This window comes from Oryzias latipes, chromosome 15, assembly GCF_002234675.1.
Source record: "Oryzias latipes chromosome 15, ASM223467v1".
Classification (NCBI taxonomy): domain Eukaryota; kingdom Metazoa; phylum Chordata; class Actinopteri; order Beloniformes; family Adrianichthyidae; genus Oryzias; species Oryzias latipes.
Window position 1 is genome coordinate 10,962,359 of NC_019873.2, and position 19,344 is coordinate 10,981,702.

Genomic DNA, 19,344 nt, shown 5'->3' on the forward strand with positions numbered 1-19,344 from the left:
ACGTTGGTTTGATGACGTGTCAGACAATGATTGGCCTGGACAAATAACAATACTTCCATTGAAGAAAATATTATGAAGTCTGTTGTATACAAACAGAGCTCCGACATAAAGCGAGATTGTCTTCTAAACGTGCCTTTATTATTGTTATGATTAGTATTGAATGCATGTTCGCTTATAGTTTTTTTAATCTGTGCACCAGTGCTTTATTATTGTCAGAACGGACTCGGAAGAGCAACATTTAGCCGTGCTAACAACATTTTCAGCCACGGCTGAACTTAAACTGGAATAACAAGCGGATTGTGGCAAAATCTCTTTATAAAAATTACAAATAATGTTGTCAGACACAACTTATGAGGGAATATAACTTTGGGTTCCAAAAGGGAATGTGAAATGAAAATATGTAGAGCCCGAGCAGATCTCGAAGCCACGTAGTTTGTCCAATTTGGGTTACCGTAGTGTGACGTTACCTTCAGTCGAAAGGACCCCGAACGGAAGTTCCAGGCTGAACGACACCAGACATAATGAGTTTGGCATCACCCATACAAAATTATTTACTTCTGGCTTCATTGAAATCAAGCCAATTCAGTAGCCATTTTTCTGCGATAAGAACGTCACCATGGTGGAGCCAGATGACGTCAGTAAACAGTGATTGGTCCGAGCCTGTCTGAGGTATAGATTCTATGGCAACCACTCTCGCCAATGAGGAGTAAGCTTGTTGGAAGTCCACAACCCTACCACTTGACAGCGGGCTCTGGAGAATCTGTCAATCAGACGTTTCAAACGTTCATTGTGAGACCTCAGGTTGTTATTTAGGAATCTGATTGGTTAGTTTATAACTTATAAGTTAAAATATAATGAAAAAAAAGAAGATTATCTAGAACATGTTAAAAACGGTATCAGAGCAAGAATAGGTTTACTTAATAATAGAATGACTAATAGATGTTTATTTCTCATTAGAATTTAATGGGATTTTGGCTTTTTTGGACCCAGCGGATACTTCCTGTTTGGTTCTTGAGGCGGGGATGGGTCACTAAGTCCATTTCTCCTATACATTCTATGGTTATGATTTAAGTTCTGAGTTCAGAAAAGCTGCAGTCGTACCAACCGTTGATCACAAACATCTTCTATCGTTTATTTTTCATCTCATTTCCTCGGTTTATCTTCACAGAACCTCACAAACATCCCAGAAAAGTCTTTTTCTGCTAAAGATGTGAAAGCGGGAAGCTAATCTTGCCTTCATTCCAACATTAATACTGGTCTGCATTTGTTTCTGCTCCGGACAGGAAAAAAGAAAGAAACATGTCCTCACTGTCTTCATGGAGGCAATGAAAACTGCTAATCCTATCTGAAATAAGTGATTCTGGTTTGTGTAGATGCTGTTTATGGTTACAGGCTGCAGAAGAGGACATTCAAATGTATCTACAGCTTTACTAGATTATGCAATCATGGTTTCATTGAAAACACAGCTGAACACCGAAGTCTCTTCAGGGCAAAACATTTCACAAGCAGAACAATAAGTTAATTATGACTGAAAGTTTGGAGAAATAATGTGACCAGAATCGCTGCCTGTGGAAATGAAACCAATTCCGATCCACCATTGGTTGTGATTGAATCAGTGCTCAGATGTGAGTCCACGTGTGGGGATCAGTGTGACGGTTTCTTGGGTTTCCTTCAGCGGCCGTCGCCGTGGCTTCTCTCTAGTCTCAGCCGCTCCCAGCGCTCAACAACAAACCTGCGTTTGAAGGTTATGCAAGTCCCACGCATCATCTGACGGCGTGGCTACATGTGAGCGTGTGGAGGGAGAATGTGCCACTTATTCCTCTCTGGACACAAACAAACACAACTTGTCTTGTTGGCAGATAAGTGAGTTCAGGGAAACTGCAGTCATGGGTGACGTGACTGCAAGAGCTGGAAGTTTCAAATCTTACAGTCAAATGTCAACTGTTATTCAAATTACAGGACGTTATAACTTCTAAAAGCATTTTACCCCAATTGTGAAATCTTGCACTTGCTTCCAGTCAGTTTTAGGATCGATTTAAAGGTTCTTTTATTAGTTTAGAAAAGTTTACATGGAATTGGACCCTCATTTTTATCAAATTTACTTTTAGTTTATGACCCTCCCAGAGCCCTCAAGCCCTGCTGGTGGTCTCAAAAGTCCAAACTGAAATGTTGGCCACATTTCAGCACCGTGGGCCCCCCTGTGGAACAGGCCGTGGGCTTCATCCACTGTGGAAGTTTTCAAGAAAAAATGGAGGACTCATCTGTTTCAGTAAAGCTTTTTTACACCGTTTTTACCTGTCCACCTGTTTTAATTGGATTTTAATTAATTTGTAAATAATAAAGATTGATTGTGGGATGTGTATGTTGGTTTTTTATTTTTTGTTATGAATGCTATTTTAACAACTTTTTATTTTATTTTACTATTTATTTTTATTATGTAGAGCACTTTTTTGCAGGAAAAGTGCTTTATAAGTTTGAATAACACTCAGTAACTAAAAGTAATATCATATTTTTATACTTTACTGTAATAAACTGTTGTGTTGAAAATGTTTATAAACCGTTTCTACATGTTTACTTAATATATTCTTGTTTCTCAGGTTGATTTTCTTTAAACAATATTTAATTTTCAGGGGGCCTTTTTTAAAATATTGAAATTAATGTTGTGATTTTGTTGTTGCAATAAGAATAAAACAGCAGGGGAAAAAATACTTTTTAAAACAAATTAACCCTGTAAACCCCGCTACATCAAGGAATTGACAGAAAATCATTTTTATTTTAGGAATGAATATGTTTATTTAAATCATTTTATAAAATCCATACAAAAATTGTACAATATAATTTCTTATGAGATATAATGTATTTTCCTTTTGTTTGCATTCTTTAATTATTTTATGTTTTTATTGATCGAAACAACAAAATCAAATCCAAATCTAAATGTTTGCGGACACTTGCCCAGACGTCCTGGAATCAAAGCTTCATAGCAAATGAACTCTAAAAATTTGAAATCATGCACCAAGAAGGGGTCTAACTGAGCTTCAACGTGTAAAAAGATCTCCTTTAAGGATGCATTGATGTCTCTGTCTCAAAGGTTATGGGACACGTTTCAAAGAAAGGAAATCTCACTGACATGGATGAGGTTTTGAAGACAATTCGTTGTAGCATCAGCTTCACCAGACCGGATCTGAACCTTCAGCCATGCCCAAAACACCAAAGGAGTTCTGAAGAAAAAAGAAAAGAAAAAAAAGAAAAATCCTCAGCCATAGAATAGAAAAAGAAGCTGAAAAGCTGCTAAATGAATCTGAAAAGTGTCCAGACAGCATTACAGCAACAGTGATGAACTTTGAAGCTTCACCAGCAATGAACACCAAAGGAAAAGAAAAGGAAGCAAATAGAAGAACAAGATCTTCAGCTTCTTGATAAACGTCTTTCTTCAGTTACGACCACCAGTGGCTACATCTTTATGGGACACTTTCTCCCCACTGCTTTCTTGCCCTTTGGCAGAGTTTTTTGGTAGTAAAATTGTTTTTTTGGTTTTTTTTTTAAACTATCTTTGCTTCAATCCATTGCTGAGAGTTAACTGAGTCCATCTAATGTTTCATCTCTATCAGTAATTTCAGTACAGATTTCTTTTTAAATAACCATGTTTTCTCCTCTACCCATAGGATTCTTCCTGCTGGAAGATTCATACCCTGTTAAAATTGACTCTTTTTGAAAATAGCGTTCTCCCGAGTGTTCTTTTGTTTAATTTTATCTCATATTTTTGACTCTTCAATCCTCTAATATATTTTATTTTCATGTGTGACTGTCAGATAAGCTGCATCACTCTGAGTCTTCATCATTTTTTCCTCCCTAACCTATCTGTGTCTTCATTTCCACATCGACTTGTCCAGAAATTCCATATTTTCTTGGTCATATTCGTATTCGTAATCAAGTTTGATCTCATCCTGTAAACACAAAACATAACATTTGACAATCTCTGCATACGAGTTCTGTGCCATAGTCAGATCTAAAACATAAAACTTCTCCAATAAGGCTCAAATTCTGCAGGAAAGGTCTCAGTTGCCTGCAGAGCATCATTTCCCAGCTTCAGAAAATAAACTATGGATGAATTCAGGTTCACAGCAGTAGTAAGTAGGGAATAGTATGACGCCACTCAGAGGTAGACTTGAGTAATAACGATAGAAAATGTCATTTCAGACAAAATGCTTCCATAGTAAAGAAGCATATCTTGAATTATGAGACAGACATAATTCTACAGATCCAGTCAGGGTGTCTAATTTTAAAAGGACTGAATATGACCCTTAGTCGAAAGGATATTTTCTGGGATTAAAAGAAATCGTAATATTTTTTTTTCATCCCAAAAAATAATAAGCCATATATATTTAGCATATAGGTAGAAATCACATAAAAACACAAAGCATTGTTGTGTTTTTCTAGAGGGAAGTAAAACTGCGGTTCCTTTTGATGAAGGACGCCTTTTGCGCATGTCCGCAGAAGCCGGGAGCGATCCTAAACCCGCCCCTGGCGCGTGCCGGGGGGAAGTGCATGCGTGGACCGAAAAGTCTCTGCTGGAGAAAAAACATAATTATTATTATATTATGTTATATTTAATCATATTTAAGAAAGTATCTTTATAGTTTGTTGTATAATTTTTGAAATTGAAAGAAGCTCGAAAACAACAACAATCAATGAGTTATATCGCGATATAACTCATGGACAACAATATTGGTCCTCCGACACGCGTCACGTGATGTGGCTGTGGGGGGATCAGCTGACAGTGACGTCAGCGAACAGCAGCGGCTGCTCTTCTGGTTGTGGTTCCACGGTGTTTGCTGTCCGCTGAAGCATGGCGGCGACACACGGCTCCGACACGGAGGGGGACGGCCTCGAGACCCCGCTGCTGGCGCGCGGGAAGGACGGACGAGTCCCGCGAGGTGAGGAAGGAGCCGCGCGGGCGGCTAACCGGCTAGCAACAACAACAATAGAGGCTCGCGCCAACAGCTGTTTACCAAATACATCTGTCTGGGAAGATTCAGGGGGACAAAGCAGCCACTTTCTAATGCAAACACTTCAACTACAAAGTTTAGACTTGGACAAAAATCCCAGCTCTTTGTTTGCTTCATAATCTGCATGTCCACCTGTCACTGTAGAGTCTGGAGATCTGCTGGAACATCTGGATCCAGCTGACAGGAGTTCGAATGTTTTGACACAAAAACCCAGAGATTTGACTGCCAGGACAATTACAGACCTAAAAACTGGCTTGGCTTCATTCAGTCTGTTTGCAGCACATATTTACAAACATTATGACAAGTGGACTATTTTACAGTCATAAAGAGTATTTTATGGTGGTGAAGGTTAATGACTTGAAGAAGCAGGTTATGTCTGTGTCTGCACACACAACAAAAACACAAAATGCACACTGGAATCTACCATGTAATTTCAACTCTTTGACTTGGACTCAGAGTAATCTAAGTTTAAAAAGATTCAATTCTTTCATCGTTTTAAAATGCTCTGGAAGAATATTTCAAGTTTTTAACCTTTAAATAATTTTAACACCTATTTGTTTTTCATATTTGGATAAACACTTTGCTCGATGCGTCTTGCCTTTTGCGTATTTTATTCAAAGATCCTGTTTTACATTAAAGTAAAAGAAAAAGCCACGTTCAAAAAAATGGATGCATTTGTCAAAAACGGTTAGAAAAAAAAAGATTAATTAATTCTATTGATTATTGTAAAAATGCCACATCTTAAACATATTTTCTTCTAATAACAGATTTTTCTTTGATATAAATATTTGAAATAGCCATTTTTTATGGAGATTTCATTCTGATTTCACTCAGTAATCTGTTTTTACTTAATTTTACAACTTTTGTTTGTTTGTTGAATCAGGACCATTTTTAACCATCGGAGCTCATATAGGCTACGTTCACACTGCAGGCTGAAACGACCCAATTCCGAATTTTTTGCCCCTAAGCGGCCCAATTCCGATCTTTTCATGACAGTCTGAATGACACAGATCCGATCTTTTCAAATGCGACCCAGGCCCCGTGGGTTTGCCGGCCTGATTCCGAATTGTAGCCGATCTTTTCAATTGCGACCGCCGTCTGACCGGCCAGGCGACTTGATTCCGAACTGTACGTCATCGACACGCAACAAACGTCATCATTTTGCGTTGAAGTAGGCGGGAACGAGAACGTAAACATCAACCATGGTGGACGATGCTGCTGAGATCAGTCAGTAGAAGGGAAGAGAGGTCACCGATTGGATTAATATTTGGGCTGATCGCTCTTTTCAGGCCAAACTCCAGGGCTCTGATCGCAACTGGGCGGTTTTTGAAAAAAATTCCAGATAAATGGCAGAGCGTGGTGTTGAACCTTTACCGCGATAACTTTTTTTTCTTTCTCCCCTTTGACCGTGCTCAGAAGCGCGGGGGACCCAGGCAATCCCCCTCCTCCTCCTCCCTGTTCTGATCCTTAGATTCTCCAGAACGGGTTAATAAAGAGTCCATAGCATTTATTCTGGGGGAAACCTTCTTTTATTACCGTCATCCGTAACACACAACATGAATGCGCGCCCACACTGCCCCCCCCTATTCTCTATCGCGGCACGCGCTTGCACACACGCGGGCGCGCGGCCCCAGCACATACACATTCCTCTTCCACTACAGTGGGTACAGACGATCCCGACTCCAATGCCTTCTTAAAATGAGAAGATTGTAATTGTGCTGCTCCTTTGTGAAAATAAATTTAATATTACAAAAAGAGCTCCGCTTTTGACAACACTGTTGTTGACATCCATTGTTAACGTTGGCTCCGCAAACGAGTGACGTCGTTCACCGTTGAGTATTCTTCTGGCTTCTGCGCATGCGGGTCTCGTTTGGGTCGTGTCACGGTCACACTGGAGATCACAAAAGTTCGGATTTACTTGGAAATGTGAACGGTCTAGCATTAAGCCCTGCAGTGTGAACGTAGCCATAGATTTCATTTTGATGAAATTATATATTTAAATTCCAGTGTATTAAAAACATAAATCTCTCTGATCTAAAGACTTTGGAATTTTTTGGAATTTTTTTCAGAAATTTATAACAGAATTGATCATCCTGATTGATCGGACTGATCAATAAAAAAAAGGTCATTTATCAGACTGTTTTATTGACTTTGTGCCGCAGTTTGTTAAAGCTTTTCTGCATAAACACCTTTATCAGCATCAAAATCAGTGTTTTTGACAGACCTGATGTTTACTTTTAAACCTAGATTTCTCCTCTTCTAAATTGATCTCATAAAAGGTCATCAGGGTTTTAGAATGAGTCTGTCTAAAGAAAGAAAGGACAAACTTTGGTCTTCCTGCAGCGCCGGCTTGCTGCTCGTCTCGTTACGGCCTGGCGCTGCTCTCCTGCTACGGCTTCTTCGTGGTCTACTCTCTGAGAGTGAACCTGAGTGTGGCCATGGTGGACATGCTCAACACCACGCATCAGACCAACCACAGCGCCTCCGTGTGTCCCGCGCACCCCAGCCCAGCACGGCCCAAAAACAACCACACGGTGAGCAGCAGTACGCACCCTCACCGCCACTTCAGCAACTTGTGGAACCACAAACTGGACAAATACGAATAGCAGCAGTTTAGGGAAAGGTTTGGCCAAACACACAGCCCTTCGGTACACCAACACCGATTCCAGTTTATTTTGTTGTTTTTATCAAACTTTTGATTAAGTGGTTTATTTAATATCTTGGGCTTTTAAAGAAAAAGTATCATAAAAAATGTTCAAACATTCCCACAGGCTAATGTCTACAACTGGGACTCTGAGACTCAGGGCTGGATCCTGGGCTCCTTCTTCTACGGCTACATTCTGACCCAGATCCCTGGCGGCTACATGGCCGGCCGCTTCGGAGCCAAGTGGCTGATGGGTTTTGGGATCCTAGGAACTGCAGTTTTCACACTTCTGACACCCTTGGCTGCTGATCTTGGGGCAAGCTACCTGATAGCTGTGCGGGTGCTGGAAGGGATCGGAGAGGTACAAACTCAGGCCATTTTGGGCGCGTTAAAGGGTCTTTACCATGCTAAATAAAACATTTTAAACTTTTAAGTGTATCATAATGTTCATTCCTCATGAAAAGAGACCCCAAAGCGGTATTTGGATCTGTTCATGCATTTCTGAGTATTCCTCTAAAAACACGAGCCCCTCCCTACCCATGTAAATAAACAACACATTGTAACGTAGATAAGTGAGAACAGGTCCTTCCAGGAAGAGTCTGCACTGCCAGCACCGCCCCCAGGTTAACACGCATACACACACACTTTCTCCACGGAGGTAGCGGTGATCGACAAAAACGCTTTCTTATCATAATCACAATATGCACAATATGCACATCCATCTCTGCAAAAGTTTAGATGTTGTTTGTTTTCGAGGGCGAAACTCAGACACGATGCCGACTCTAGTTTGATGTCATGAAAAATGGGCGGCACCCACAAGGAGAGAAAGGTGGAGTCTCGGAGATTGAGTCATCTTATCTCCGGGTTGCAAAAGAACAATAAAATAACGAATATTTAATTTAAAAATGTGTTCTTTTGTATACCATAGGTAATATTAGGGCTGCACGATATGAGGAAAACTCGCGATATGCGATATTGGTGATTAATATTGCGATAACGATATAATTCGCGGTATATAAACAAATAGCAAAACAACCAAAAACGTAATTTCCGTGTTCACTGCAACAGTTTAAAAATTATACTCCAAATGACCCTTGTCGACGTAGGAGGCAAACATCAAACATAAAAGGGCTCATCTGATTGATCAACAACGTAAACGGGTCCTTCCGATTGGTTAAATGCATAAAGGGATATATTTAATTTGTTCAATATTTCAAGCTGCCATGAGTTTGTTTTAGCACATTTAAGGTAACCATTTATTGCGATTTTCGCCGTCTTTTGCGGTATGCATATTGCACAGCTTAATGTCGCGATAACGATAAATTTGCGGTATATTGTGCAGGGCCTAGGTAATATATTATCAAATACATGGATATTTTTTACTCTAAAAGGCTTAAGAATAGCATGGTATCGGCCCTTTAAGTTAGTCAGACTGAACTTGTTCAGAACTTTTTCTGTTGGCCTCATCTTTAGGGTGTTTCCTTTCCTGCCATGTACACCATGTGGGCAGCGTGGGCCCCCCCGCTGGAGAGGAGCCGCCTGCTCACCATTTCATACCTCGGTAGGAAACATATGTTAACATAAACGCATTGAATCACTTCCCTCTATGAATGAAGAGGTTGCCACTTGTTATCTACAGTTAGTTAATTGTTAGCTAAAGTTACTTAATTATTAGCAATATTTAGCAAATTGCTAGCTACAGTTAATTGAGGGTGTGTCCAAATTCGAGGACTGTATCTTTCAATGGCTGCGACCTTCCCGTGCGACGTTGGCCGGGTCTTTAGTTGAGCAGGTAGGCCGCATGTTAATGGCTGTGAATTTAGACGAGTCTAGCCTTTAGATAATTCTAGCCGTTACATTGGCGAATGTCCTGTCGCCTAGCAACCGCGATACCTGATCAGAGAGGAGTAGTGAACCAGGCATGGAGCTCAATATTTTCCTGTCTTATTTCATCCAACTTTTAATCTTGGAAGGGTAATTATTAAAAGGTGTAATTATCTACAACCACGGGTCCCGCTTTACAGTCCGGCATTGTTGTCAGAAAATCTCCGGGTTCGGCCGCAAGGCATCATGGGATATGGACAGCATAGAAGACCAATCCTTAATATCGGGAAAAAGAAGACCGTATTCGTTGGCCTCATTTGATGGAGTCGTTGAATTTGGACAACACTGTGACACTACACTCGCTGTGATGTAAGCAGCCAACAAATGCAGCCCGGGTAGAACGCAGCTCTCCAATTTGGACACATCTGAATTGTTGGCTATATTTAGCTAATTGTTAGCCAGTGTTAGATAACATTTAGTTAGTTAGTTGTGGCTAAATGTTAGTTAACTATAGCTAAAGTGCAATTAGCTGCAGGTTGTTATCTTCAAACACCAGTCACATTGGTTTGGGGAAAAAAAACTGTTTGCCGCAAACATTTAGATTTGTGTGAACACTTAACTTTGCCGTGAATCAAATTCAGTTTATTTACAAGGTGAGAATTTACACTAGGTAAGGTGTTGAATCGATGAAGACAAAAATTACAATTGTCATCAAATTCATTCCTAACAATTTAAGTTTATTTTTGTTTATTCCGTCCAGATCATCAGTGCTGTCGAAATATCTTAACATTATTTTTTTGCTGTGGTTTTTATTGGGCAACGCTATAAATGACTAGACTAGAAGAAGATCCAGCAGTGAGTTGATGTGAACACAGAGATGCCTCATCTGCATTAAACCAGTTTTGGAGGGAAGAGGAGAAACTAAAAAGTATTTTTTTTAATGACAGCGAAACGTTACGTCATCTGCATAATGTTAGATATTTATATGATTAAATTAGTTTTTTGTCAAAATGAATAAATACGGAACGTAATTTGATTGTAGAAAAGTAAAGCTGATTTTTTTGTACCAAGAGTAGCTGGGATAGGCTCCAGTAACCTTTGACCCCAAAATGGAAAAAGCGGGTTCTGAAAATAGATGAATGGATCCCTTGCATTTGACTCATTTCTTGTGGTTTGGATATAACAGTTTGTTTAAAGCACTAATTCAGATCAGTGGGTTGTCTGTGAGGCTCACCGTCATGAGAGGCTCTAATGTCAGTTTCTATCCCATTCTAGGCGCTCAGCTGGGGACGGTGATCTCCCTCCCTGTATCGGGTCAGATCTGCTTCTACCTGGGCTGGACCTATGTCTTCTACATATTTGGTTTGGACAAAACAATTCCTGTATCCATCTTTATGTTCTTGCAGGTTTTCATTTATTCAGGTTAATGCTGTGCTGGTCCAACATCCTGCTAACAGGACAGTTTCAGTTCTTTGTTTGGTTTTACACCTTGATCTCTTTTACTTCCCGATGGGCTACTCTCGTTTTGTTCTTTTGTTCCACTTTGCTGGATGGAAAATAGTAGAGGGGCCTCCTCTGATGGTACATGCGTGCTCTTCTGTGCAGGTATCATTGGGCTGGTGTGGTTCGTCCTCTGGGCGTTTTTTGTCTTCGACAGTCCAAACACTCATCCGCGCATATCGGAGCGGGAGAGACTCTACATAACCAACTCGCTCAAGAACGAGGTATGAGCGCTCTTCGTGTTCTAAAGGGTGACGGCTATCTGCAAAGTCTGCTGTTGCATCGGTCGGCGCAACAGAGGTTTATTATCTGCTTGTTGTGACGCCCGGAATGAGTCTGCGGTTTACAAAAGTCGCTGCTGTCAGCGTTTCTTCACGTCGTCAGCAGCAGCAGCAGCAGCAGTAAAAGTACTCAAACTTTCTGTTCAAAAAGAGGAACCACATCAGGAGTGCTTGGATCAAAATAACAGCTCAAACTTAAAATTCAGTAATATTTAATACCAGCAGGGGGAGACAATGCTCAGGCAAAGAGAAGCCTAAAAGCAGCAGCTCAATGCAATGTATTTAAACAAGTGCAATATATGATCAAAGCAAGTAAAATTCACCAATACCGTCCATTTATGTATACATCATTCAGATAAAGACAATTTATCTTGGTTTTAAGGTTAGCAAGTCGATTTAGTTGTTATAAGTAATGAAGAAAACCTTTGACCTTACTGAGCATAAAATGAAGTTGCTGTAAAGAAGAGAACCTGTCATCGTTAGATGAATCAAGAAAAACCTTCAGCAGAACCAAACATTCAGACGTTCATTGGTGAGAAACAGAGCTGACAGAGGAGAGCTTACAGACCCACTCAGATGAAAATTGTGTGTTGGAGGATTTTAACATGATATGTCGTTCAACTCTGAGCTGAATTCTTAGATTTGGCCTTGAAAGAAGAAGATTGCATCATTTGAACTTTAAATAGCTTCAAGGCTTTTCATTAATCTGTCAGCTGATGCAGGGACATCCAGACATTTAACAAATTCATGTACTTCTGTATTTGTAAGCACAAATGAGGTTTTACTACATATTATTTTAAAGATAAAACTCTAAATTTACCAAAATTGTATGTTTAGATTCTAGTGAAACTATGTTTTAACATTTGACAAAAGACAGGATGACTTTAGGTGGCTTTTTATGAAGACGCAAACGTTTTTTTTTTTAAATAAATGTATCAAACACTCAGCAATGGTTAATTAAAATAAGCAAACAAAAAAAGTAAATAAATGTTTCCTGAGTGTAGTGCCCACAGTGTAGTGTAGTGTAGTGCAGTGTTTTCAACCATTTTTGAGCCACGGCACACTTTAACCTTGACAAAAATCCCGCGGCACACCAGCATCCAAGAAAAAAAAATAAAGCAGAAATTCATGGTCTGTATTGATCGACAGCCCCCCCCCCGCCCGCAATCTCACGTGCATTTTTGTGATAATTGTGGCCGGAAAAGCAGGAAGTTGCGGCTGTTTTTACTAAGAGATGAAATGAAAGTTAAATTATAAAATTTAGAAACTTTTTTTTTTGTTGTGGCTTCAAGATGTTTCACAAGGACAACTCATTGTGCGCTGGGACACTGGCCCTTTAAGCCAATGCATCATGGGAGATGTAGTGTGAAAACTGCCGAAAAATTGCAGAAAGACTCACGTCTCTGAGCTTCATTGTTTTGTTCACTTGTTCCACGGTCTGACACCGGACTCTGTGGAAAGCTACACCGCTAAAGACGAGCTTTAGCTGGTATTTTTGTTAGAACTGAGCGACTTTATCAGCAGAATTAAGAACAAGGAAGTGAAGACTTTAACCACTTTTGATTGGTCAGACTGATGACATGTGATTAAGCCTTCAAGAATGATTGGCGGAGACAGTTAAAGGGACGGGACTTTTCCGCAAACGTCATAGCTGCAGGTAAATCGCGGTACAGTCATTCTTATCAAAATGTCTTTAATAGAATTAAATAAACACAAAGAAAAAGTAATTTTAAGATCTTTTATATTCCTAATTTATCAGGGCCTGTTTGGATGAACTAAGAGCTGATTTCCTGGAGATGGAAAATATTTTTAGATCAGTTAATGAGGGAAATTTCTCACGGCACACTTGACCATCTCCCACGGCACACTAGTGTGCCGCGGCACACTGGTTGAAAAACACTGGTGTAGTGTACACTGTACACTGTAGTGTAGTGTAGAAGTGCCTGCAGTCCTTGTTTTTCGCAGTGTAATAAACTGCTAGAACTTTACAGCCTTTAAATGAAAGGAAAAAACCTTACTTCAGTCGTTCAGTCGCCATGTTGGAGCCACGCCAGTAAGCAGTGATTGGTCTGTGTCGGTCCGAGTCTACGTTTCTATGGCAACCACTCTCTCCAATCAGGAGCAAGCTAGATAGAAAACCACACCCCTTTCACTGAAAGCGGGCTCAGGAGAATCTGTCAATCAAACATTTTGAACATGAGACCGCCCACTTTTATTCAAGCATCTGATTGGTCAGTTTATACCTTGAATAACTTGAACTAAAGAAAAAAAATATCATGAAAAAAAATTAGGATGATCAAGAACATGTTGGAAAAAGGTATCAGAGTAAAAACTGTTATTCTGACAATAGAATGACTGAGTTACAGCTGTTTATTTCTCAGTAGAAGTCTATGGGATTTTGGCTTCATGGAACCAGCAGGTACTTCCTGCTTGGAACGCCAGGAGGGAGGAGTCACTCAGTCCGGTTTTATATATAGTCAAGGTTTTAACCCTCATTTGAGCTGATTTTTGTAAATCCCCATCATGCCTCTGTATGGAAGGAAAAATGAGGATGCTCAGACCTCCACCTTCTTTCTCTTAGCTGTCCCCCTCGGCGGGCTTCATCCCCTGGCGAGCCATTTTGACGTCGCGGCCGCTCCTGGCCATCGTTGTGGCTCACTTCTCCTACAACTGGACCTTCTACACGCTCCTCACTCTGCTGCCCACCTACATGAACGACATACTGGGATTCAGCATCCAGCAGGTGAGAATGCTAAAGCTGTCAGATGTTTGGAGCAGGCCTCACAGGTGAGCTGACCCCCCCTCTAACGTCCTCGCCAGAACGGGATGCTGTCGGCTCTGCCGTATGTCGGCTGTGCTTTGTTCGCCGTGGTGAGCGGGCAGATCGCCGACTACCTGCGTGAAACCTGCCTGTACCCGACCGTCACCGTCAGGAAGTGCTTTTCCCTCGTTGGTGAGGAAACCTCAAACATGGCCTCAGATCCTGGAGCAGTTCTGGTTCTGATCTCTCCTTTGCTCTCCTGCAGGCATGATCGGTCCGGCCCTGTTCCTGGTGGCAGCGGGTTTCATCGGCTGCGATTACACTTTAGCCGTCACTTTCCTCACCCTCTCCTCCTCTCTGGGTGGAGTGTCGGCCTCTGGCTTCAACATCAACCACCTCGACATCGCTCCTTCGTAAGAGCCGTTCAGATGCTCACGTTAATGTGTTCAGGAGCGCCGCAGCGCCTCACCGAATATCAACATCTCTCCTCGTAGGTACGCAGGAATTCTGCTGGGAATCACCAACACTTTTGCCACCATTCCTGGCATGGTGGGACCGGTCATTGCAAGAGCGCTCACTCAACACGTAAGAAAACACCGTCAGTGTCAGAGCGGAAAGACGTCAAAGTTCAGGATTTCAGCTCCAAACAATCACATCTGCATCTGAGAATGATGCAGAAGATTCCAGTTAGACCAGAATAATGTGATTTATTACTATTTAGGGGGCATCACAGTAAACCATCTGCTCCCATCTAATCCTCTCCTCTGCATCCTCCTCACTCACACCAACCATCCTCCTGCCCTCCTTCTCTACATCCATGAACCTCCTCTTTCCCAGTAGCTCCAACCTCGTCGTCCTTCTACCATCAACATGTCCAAACCATCTCCATCTGCTTCCCTGCATTCATCTCCAAAACATCCAACCTCTGATGGATTCATTCCTGATCCAATCCATCCTCATCACTCCCAAAGAGAACCTCAACGTCTTCATCTTCTACTCTGCTCTGCCTCCCGCCTCTTTCTCAGAATCTCTAGAGCAGCAACATGGCTGCTCTCACCACAGTCTTCCTTTCGTTCTTGCCGACACTCTTTCGTCAAACATCTCACCTGAAACCTTCCTCCACCTGCTCCAACCTGCTCCCACGCACCTCTTTCCTACACTCTCTGTTGTTCTGGACTGTTGCTCCCTCACTGAATCTTAACCCATGAGAACCCAGACTACCAGTCTATTTCTTTTTTTTCCTGAAAAATGAAATAATGTAGAATACACCACAAACCAAGTGGACCACTAAACACTGATGTCACCACAGGTTCTCACAGGTCAAAGTAAAAAGATTCTTGTTTCACGTAAAACAATCTTGCTTTCTGATTTTCCTTAAATAGCAAATTAATCTTTATAAGAGCTAAGTCTACAACTTGAGGCTACTGGGATGTGTGACGGTGGATTGATCTGGCTAACACGCTGATTGATCCAAGATGTCGTTTTGCTATACGACAAGCAAAAAGGAAAGTCTCTGCACTCTGATCATTTCTGATTTTATTAATTATATAATCAGAAATCATCTTCACTTTTATTTCTCCATTTCTTTGCACTCTTCAAGAACCTGTCTGAGCTCAGCTAATCAACATGTCTTTATGATTGACATGTAGAGACACTCACAATAATTACTCAATATGGCTCCTAAAATCTTAGTTTAAGAAACTCTGTCTTTGTGACTGGATTTTTTTCTTAAAAGAAGAATCCTTGGTGAGAACATTTTTTACCCCATTGGCAGATTTGTGGCTTTTTTTAAAGAACACTTTACAATTTTAAGAATTGTTGACTTATTTGTAAGAGGCCTGTTTTTGCAGTGTAAGGTCCTCCACCCTCCTCACTTGTGCTCACAGTAACATCAACTGGGTTCCTCTCATTTCCTCAGATACTCTCGTCTGGACAAATGTATAGATTTGTTACATTGAACTCAAAATTAGAATTATTTGTAGAAGAACTTGAATCAACACGACTTCTGACAGAGGCAGATGCTCTCCACCTGTTAAACTCAAGAGACAGTCATCGTGTTATACCTATATAAAAACAAAACAACTTCAGCTCAGATTCATAAATTCAGACAAGTTTACTGGAAAGACTTTTTACCTTGAGATGCATGATGCAATCTCTGGAAGAGAAACCACACAAAAACCTATAATCTACTGCTTTTTAAATATTCAGAAAGACAACATTGTAAGGAATCAAGAAAAAAATCAAAAATTTCACAAAATTAAAAATTGTAAACTTCCTTGTGATTAATGTTGCAGTCACTTCTACTCTAATATCCGGTCTAAACATGTAAAGATCTTTGCAAACTACAAATCACTCCCTGCTAAAGTCCCACTCCGATCATCTTTTGTTTTATTTTCAAAATGATCTTTTAATAAAGATGGTGCTGTTTTAGAAAAAAAAAACTGTGTTGTTTTCTAGGACTTAGTTTTTGCAGAGCAGCAGGAGTTCATCAGTAATTCACCTCAACTCCGCCCTGCATTCCCCTCTGCGTTGGTGAAAGCTCCCCGTGTAACCCTGGTGCTATCCTATGACCCCACCCTTCCATTGACGTGTTCTCCCTACCATGACAAAGGTGGATAAAGGTGGAAAGATTTCATGTAATCCATGGACACCAGTGAAGATCACAAATCATTGAAGAAAAAAGGTTCAGAGCACTGTCTAGTGAGAGACGGAGCAGACCAGGGATTTTGTGGCCCATCCAACAAATGTTACTATTCTGCAATTTTTCGATGATTCTTTTTGTATATGTCCTCCATCAGAAGAAAAATACCACAAGAACATGTTTAAAAACACGATTTTCATCGGAGTGGGTCTTTCAATTTGTTTGTAGCATTTGATTTGCCTTCCAGCTGTCTGAACTCTCACCTTCTCCTCTCATCTTTACTGGTGTGCAGAACACCATCGCAGAATGGCAGGTGGTCTTCTACATCGCTGCAGCCATCAACGTGGTCGGGGCGTTGTTCTACTCTGTGTTTGGCCGAGGGACGGTGCAGCCGTGGGCCGTCAGCGAGGTCTACCCCCACGGAGACTGAGCCAGGAACTCGTTTCCTTTCCACAGACGGCTGCAAACGTGCAGCAAACCCGAATTTTACACTCAAATGCTTCAATCTACTTTAAAGTTTTATGTTTTAATCAAACCCCACAGTTGAGCTCTTTTTTTATTATCTGTGGTAATCAAAATGAATTGAGTGAAGTTTTTTGGCACTTCTGTATATAAAGAGAACGCAAACTGTTTGCATCTTTTACCAAAAGTGCCGGAAAATGTTTTCCCTCAACACGCACAAATGATGGACACGCCTTAAAAGAAAACAGTTCTGATTTTTAAATTCCAGTTTTTATGTAAGGGAATTGATTTTGTCAAGTTTATTTTGTATTTCTAAACCTTCAGCTATTATTTTTTACCTCACTGATGGATAAAAAGGGAATCCTGCAGCAGGTTTTGCACTTTTTGTCTCAACTCAGGTGTTGAATCTGTACCATTTCTGTCGGCAAGTGTCGTGGTCACCGTGGATCGTGACGTAAACTTGTGCCTTAATTTTTAGATTTACAAGGGATCGGACATTCCAGCTCTGTAGCTTCATTCTGTTGAAAATACTTCAGTTACTGTTTACAACTTACAAGGGATTTGTGTCAGATAAGCTGAGTCATTTTTGTTTCCGTAAATGTTCTAAAACACAAAATGTAAATACATCTATAAGCAAATGAACTATTGTGTTGGGTCTTTATTTTAAATCAACCTTTGATTACTAACAGTAAAAGACAAAAAAAAGTCAAATTAACATCTTTGACTGGTTCATTTTATTATCTCAATGTTTATCAAACTCAACAAGTTGAGTTTTCGGATAATAAATTTATATTTACCACAGTAATCATTCAAGTTCCTTTCATGCCTTCTGAACAGGAGGAGTTCTTCATTAAACCCCGCCCTCTTAGAGGCTACATCTATTCTGATTGGTACTTAGTCTCACTTTGTGTTAGTGGTTTGGACATTGACATGGACAGAATGGACAGAGCAACCATGACCATCCACAGAAAATGACTTACTTTCACCTCCAACCAAGTGAAGTCAATTCAGTCGCCATTTTTAGGCGACACTGATTTTGCCACGTTGGAGCCAAACGTCGTCAGATTGGTCCGAGTTGGTCTGTCATTGTTTCATGGGCAACCACTCTCACCAATCACTTGAAAGCAGGCTACAAAACAACCTTTAAAACGTTAGATGTGAGACTTTCACTGAGGCATCTGATTTGTCAGTTTATTCCTTGAAAAACTTGCTCAAGAGAAGCAAATTATCATTTTAAATTATCATTGAAAAAAGGACGTGTGCTATCTTAGATGACCCCACCCTTCCATTGACGTGTTCTCCCTACCATGACAAAGGTGGATAAAGGTGGAAAGATTTCATGTAATCCATAGACACCAGTGAAGATCACAAATCATTGAAGAAAAAAGGTTCAGAGCACTGTCTAGTGGGTCTAGATGACCCAACTCCCAATGTTAAAGTGCCTAGGATAGCACAAGGGTTAAAATATCAAGAACATGTTATAAAAAGGTATCAGAGCAAGAATAGTTATTCTGACCAACAGAATGAATGAGAAACAGCTGCTTATTTCTCTATAGAAGTCTCTTGAATTTTGGCTTCTTCACTACAAATGTTTATTTTACTCTATTGTCTGAAATAAAATAATACTGTTTAAATGACGCACAGTTACCTTTCAAACCAAACTCATTAGAAACCCACTAGGCATGGACACATCTATTAGATCTAAAACTAAATCATTGCTATATCAAAGCTATAGACAAGCATCATGCATCTGATAGACATTAATTCATAGAGGTCTAGTAAACATCGTTGTTTAGAGCTCTAGTAGATGACATTCTCACTGCTAACTGCATCACAGTGTCCCAAAGGGGATTCAGCGGCTTCTAAAGATGAATTTAAAATGGCAGTCTCTATTTTTTTCAACTAGTATGTTTTTAACCCTTGTGCTATCTTAGATAACCCCACCCTTGCATTGACGTGTTCTCCACCATGACAAAGGTGGATAAAGGTGGAAAGATTTAATGTAATCCATGGACACCAGTGAAGATCACAAATCATTGAAGAAAAAAGGTTCAGCGCACTGTCTAGTGGGTCTAGATGACCCAACTCCCAATGCTAAAATGCCTAGGATAGCACAAGGGTTAAAAACGTTTTCTAATAGAAGTCAAAAATATACAAAGATTAGATGTCTTCAAGTAGGTGTAGTAGGCCTCTCCTCTTGTTACTAATTTCACCTGAGTGAATGC

General features: G+C 40.5%; 1 protein-coding gene across 1 annotated transcript; it reads left to right on the forward strand.

Moving 5' to 3' along the window:
- The first annotated feature begins 4,763 nt into the window (after window positions 1-4,763).
- slc17a5 (solute carrier family 17 member 5) lies at window positions 4,764-17,761 on the forward strand. The gene is made up of 11 exons (XM_004076987.4): window positions 4,764-4,934; window positions 7,350-7,540; window positions 7,778-8,011; window positions 9,124-9,211; window positions 10,750-10,836; window positions 11,080-11,198; window positions 13,837-13,998; window positions 14,076-14,208; window positions 14,282-14,429; window positions 14,511-14,601; window positions 16,950-17,761. Exons 1-11 carry the CDS (start codon window positions 4,847-4,849, stop codon window positions 17,085-17,087), a joined length of 1,479 nt encoding a protein of 492 aa, XP_004077035.1. The 5' UTR covers window positions 4,764-4,846; the 3' UTR covers window positions 17,088-17,761.
- The last annotated feature ends 1,583 nt before the right edge of the window (window positions 17,762-19,344 follow it).

Coding starts and splice junctions, on each gene's coding strand:
- slc17a5 (XM_004076987.4), top strand. CDS start 4,847: ATGGCGGCGACACACGGCTCCGACACGGAGGGGGACGGCCTCGAGACC. Junction 7,541..7,777: donor GGCCCAAAAACAACCACACG/GTGAGCAGCAGT, acceptor ACATTCCCACAG/GCTAATGTCTACAACTGGGA. Junction 11,199..13,836: donor CCAACTCGCTCAAGAACGAG/GTATGAGCGCTC, acceptor TCTTTCTCTTAG/CTGTCCCCCTCGGCGGGCTT.